Source organism: Musca vetustissima, unplaced genomic scaffold (genome assembly GCF_032173495.1).
Source record: "Musca vetustissima isolate MV318-11 ecotype Yass unplaced genomic scaffold, APGP_CSIRO_Mvet_v1 utg29130, whole genome shotgun sequence".
NCBI classification, from domain to species: Eukaryota; Metazoa; Arthropoda; class Insecta; order Diptera; family Muscidae; genus Musca; species Musca vetustissima.
The window spans coordinates 1-5237 of NW_026879030.1; the positions used below are offsets into that span (position 1 = coordinate 1).

At 36.5% G+C, this 5237-nt stretch overlaps 1 protein-coding gene across 1 annotated transcript; it reads right to left on the reverse strand.

The window, feature by feature from the left end:
* Positions 1-2049: 2049 nt before the first annotated feature.
* On the reverse strand, positions 2050-3924 carry LOC133323838 (uncharacterized; the record flags this gene model as incomplete). Its single annotated transcript, XM_061532737.1, has 1 exon — positions 2050-3924. A coding segment is annotated over exon 1 (1875 nt), but the record flags the coding sequence as incomplete, so codon positions are not given.
* Positions 3925-5237: the final 1313 nt, after the last annotated feature.

Genomic DNA, 5237 nt, shown 5'->3' on the forward strand with positions numbered 1-5237 from the left:
CATTTAGTCATATTATTATTATTGAATCACATTATTATTGTCAGCAAATAACTGACCTAGACTTAATTATTGTTTTTAATCACATTATTATTGTCAGCAAATAACTGACCTAAACTTATTTATTGTTTTGTGTATGCAGGCCAGTAACCCAAATAAAGAAACAACTCGAATGGTTTCACAACTGCATGGGTTACGGGCTGAAGAATAATGCTGATTATACATATTTAGTTAATTTTAGAGTAATTCAAAAATTGTATAAATATTCAATACAAAATAAAGATTCTTTGTAGATTACAAGAAATTGTAAACCTACAAAGATTACGTGATTTAAGTGTCTCGTACATCAATATTAATAACAAATTTAATCATTTTTTGGTGACCCCGACGTGATTCCAACAGGAAGTTTTGGTGACCTCGACAAACAACAAAAATTTCAGGAACCCCCTTTTTTGAGCTTTGGAACAAGGAAATTGCCTGTAACTTATTTTCATACTTTGACATGGTAGTTGATTTTGAGAAAACGGGTTGAGTTACAACCAAACTAAAAGCGCATATAGCATTACGCAGACGTACTAATAAGAATTACAACATTGATTCTTTGATTACATGCACCAAAAAGTTTTTTTCAGTATGGAGGTAAAGGTTACATTTTGAAGGCAAAATTTGAGAATTTCTTACTTTGACATGGTAGTTGATTTTGAGAAAACGGGTAGAGTTACAACCAATCTAAAAGCGCATATGGCATTACGCAGACGTACTAATAAGAATTACAACATTGATTCTTTGATTACATGCACCAAAAAGTTTTTTTCAGTATGTAGGTAAATTTCACATTTTGAAGGCAAAATTTGAGATTTTCTTTGACATTGTAGTTGACTGAAGAAACGGGATGTTCTGCCAAACTAAAAGCGCATATAGCATTACGCAGACGTACTAAAAAGAATTACAACATTGATTCTTTGATTACAGGCACCAAAAAGTTTTTTCATTGCCCTTAGTCGTCACTTGCAAGGCTTGGGCACAATCGAAGCGGAACAGGAAGCAATTTTATAGCATCAAAGAAGTTACTATAAAGAAGCTATGGAATAAATAACGGAGCTCTACGATGAAATATTACATCATTGATTCCATTGAAAATTGGATTGAGTCAACCAAAAACTACGATATGCTGGAAGATTCGGTACAAGACAACTTAATAAAACTGGCAGTCTTGAAAGACAAATGCAGCGAAACCGTGACCATTGCACCTCAACTGGGGAGTGACATTATAGCACACAGTTCACTCCCACTACCAAAGGTAACAATTCCTCAATTCAATGGGGATTGTTTGAAGTGGCGTCAGTTCTATGAACTTTTCTTGGAGATGGTAGACAAACAGTCTCTTCCAAGTGTTCAAAAAATGTGGTATCTCAAAACCAATTTATCTGGCGAGGCTGCCAAACTAATCAGCCATCTATCCTTGACAGAGGATAATTACAAAACGGCATGGATGCATTGCGCAAGAACGTTATAACAATAAACGGTAAATCCATTTTGAAGGCAAAAGTTTTCCACTTGGTAGAAAGATTCTTTGCATTTTTGGAACCTCAATTATCAAGGTAGACAACGGAATTCTCAGTCAACAATCTTCACTAAAGTTTTTTCAGTGGAATTTCACATTCAACGGCTTCACAAAGTTTGAGAAAACCTTTTTAAATTTTCTTCAAAAGCGCGATGATTTACGCGACATACACACATTGATTTTTGATTACATGCAAAAAAGAAGGAAGGTAAAGTTTCTTTGAAGGCAGTACTTGAGTTAGCAATACGGTAGCTCTTTGGACATACGAATCTCTTGTGACAAAATCAGATTGAAGTAAAATTCTGCGCCAACAAGTCTATCTTGCTTGTATTGTAAAAGTATGGATCTGCTAATTTTATATTTTCCGGTATAGGCCATGATGACACGTCGATGTCTGTGCTTGGTTGTGGTGGAACTATGTTTGGTAACACAAACGCTTCCAGCCGCGTCCGAAAACTGCTTGTTAGCGACTGAAGCTCCACGTTCACTCTTTGATTAGACTTTTTTGCTCTTCCTCCAACACCTTCGATGCAGAGAGACGCTTCTATGGGCTCAATGCCCAACCTCTGCACTAATCGCTCTGATACGATGTTAATCTGTGAGCCGGAATCCAAAATAGCTTTGAACTCGCAAGACCTTCCGTTATTAGCCTTGATGGAAACCCTCGCGGTTGCTAGAAGGACATAGGACTGGCTCCTGTTTGCCGACGCCACTGTCTGTGGCTGTTGAGGTGACAGCACTGATGTACTGCCCCCTGTTGCATCTTTCGTGGTGAAATGTAACAGGGTATTGCTTTTTGTTGGTGGTGTTTGATTTGAAACCTTCGGTGATGGTTGAGACTTTTTTGGCAAATGTAGCAATGTATTGTGCTTATTACTACATATTTTGCAGTTGCCAGAAAAACAAGTTTTTGCTACATGGTCCGATTTGAAACAATTTACACACAATTTTTGTTGCTGTATCCATTTCAATCGCTCACCTTCTGTCATCGCCAAGAACTTCTTACAATGATAAATTGGATGGGAGTCGTTCTTGCATAGTTTACAACTCCTGTGATCCTCCACTGATATTACGGACGAAACAGTTTTGATTGAACCCTTGTGAGTAGATGCCGCTTTTCCAATCGATTCCATTGACTCAAATTGTAGTTCCAAAAATGCAAAAAGCTCCTTCATAGTAGGAACTTCCTTCGGATTCGTCAGTGATTGCATGAATCGTATGTACAGCGCGTGATCCAATTTCTTTGTGATCAATTGAATCAATAGAGCATCCCAAGACGTAGTGTCGATTTGAAGATTGTTGAGGGCTAGCATGCATTCCTTTGTAGTGTCATGCAGAGCCTTGATGGAAGCCGTTGATGAGGTTCCATTTGGTTGACTCAGAATCCGTTCTACCAGAGTGGAAACGAGAACCCGTTTATTGTTATAACGTTCTTGCAGCAACATCCATGCCGTTTTGTAATTATCCTCTGTCAAGGATAGATGGCTGATTAGTTTGCTAGCCTCGCCAGATAAATTGGTTTTGAGATACCACATTTTTTGAACACTTGGAAGAGACTGTTTGTCTACCATCTCCAAGAAAAGTTCATAGAACTGACGCCACTTCAAACAATCCCCATTGAATTGAGGAATTGTTACCTTTGGTAGTGGGAGTGAACTGTGTGCTATAATGTCACTCCCCAGTTGAGGTGCAATGGTCACGGTTTCGCTGCATTTGTCTTTCAAGACTGCTAGTTTTATTAAGTTGTCTTGTACCGAATCTTCCAGCAGATCGTAGTTTTCTTGACTCAATCCAATTTTCGATGGATCTTCAATCTGCTGCAATATTTCATCGTAGAGCTCCGTTATTTGATTCCATAGCTTCTTTATAGTATCTTCTTTGATGCTATAAAATTGCTTCGGCTGTTCTGCTTCGATTGTGCCCAAGCCTTGTAAGTGACGACTAAGGGCAATCATTCGAGCATTTATCATTCTGGCAAGTCCATCAACACGGGTAGGTATTTTGTCTCCTGCAACAACTTCAGTCGATTTCTCTCTCAAGGTGGGAACTGGCTTACTTTTGGCAGACATCAGTTTCTTCATTTCCGCGTCTATATATTCCATTGTTGAGCTGAACTTTTCTCCAATCGTTCTATATAGATTCCGAGCAATATACGGATCATCCTCCGACAATGATGGATCATCGCGAATTCTGTTTTCTGCCTTCTCGAAACTCTGCCATAACAGCCTTAGTTCATCAAGTTTGCCCTTGTAGAACTCTTCCGTTCTTCTTTCAAGAGGGGCCTTCTTTATAGTAGAGACGAATTTTTCAAAATTACTGGCTCTTTCTTCCTGCTGAGAAATAAGCTCTTGGACATTTGCCATTGTTGTTTGTTGATGTATCCAAAACTTCCTGTTGGAATCACGTCGGGGTCACCAAAAAATGATTAAATTTGTTATTAATATTGATGTACGAGACACTTAAATCACGTAATCTTTGTAGGTTTACAATTTCTTGTAATCTACAAAGAATCTTTATTTTGTATTGAATATTTATACAATTTTTGAATTACTCTAAAATTAACTAAATATGTATAATCAGCATTATTCTTCAGCCCGTAACCCATGCAGTTGTGAAACCATTCGAGTTGTTTCTTTATTTGGGTTACTGGCCTGCATACACAAAACAATAAATAGGTTTAGGTCAGTTATTTGCTGACAATAATAATGTGATTAAAAACAATAATTAAGTTTAGGTCAGTTATTTGCTGACAATAATAATGTGATTCAATAATAATAATATGACTAAATGATAATAACAATATGATTAAATGAGAATATGATTAAATCAATATGTTCTTTTTGAACAATTTTAGTTTTCAAAATATTGGAATCTATTCCATGTTTGTTCGACATTGCAGATGAATTTAATTTGCCTCGATGTCAAATGTTTGTTCTTCATCTCAACTCCCATATCATGTTGAGAACAAACACCGAATATATTACATTCTTCTTGGATCCAAATGGGATTTGATTGTTTGCCTTCATGCCGCAATATTACTGAAATTGTTGCAATGGAAACGGAAGTAGGTATGCCGATGTGGTATGTCCTTATGTTGGATATTTGGCTAAATGCCAATGCAAAAAAAAGACGGGATGGTATACATGATGCAAACACTTATGCTCCTGCTGTTGTTGGATGTGTGTGTTGTTGACGTCTAATTGTAGTTTTGTCTAGTCTTCTTCAGAAGTGATGGCAATTGAATTAAATGAAGTTGACTGAAATGATAGATACAATTGGAATGTTAAAGGATTTTATGTAACAGAGAAATTTTCTGATATTTTTCAATGACGTTGACTTTTTACACAAACATTTTCAAGGATTGTTCAGAGGCGTGAATTTTTAAAAGATTTTTTTCATGGACTATAAGGAGGTATGGATTTTTAAAATAATTTTTTTTTTCAGGGACTATAAGGAGGCGTGGATTTTTTAAAGAATTTTTTCTAGGAACTATAAGGAGGCGTGCATTTTTAAAAGAATTTTTTCAAGGACTATAAGGAGGCGTAGATTTTCTAAAGATTTTTTTTTTGGAAAGACTATAAGGAGGCGGTGATTTCCTAAAGATTTTTTTTGGAAATACTATAAGGAGACGTAGATTTTCTACAGATTTTTTTTTTGGAAAGACTATAAGGAGATG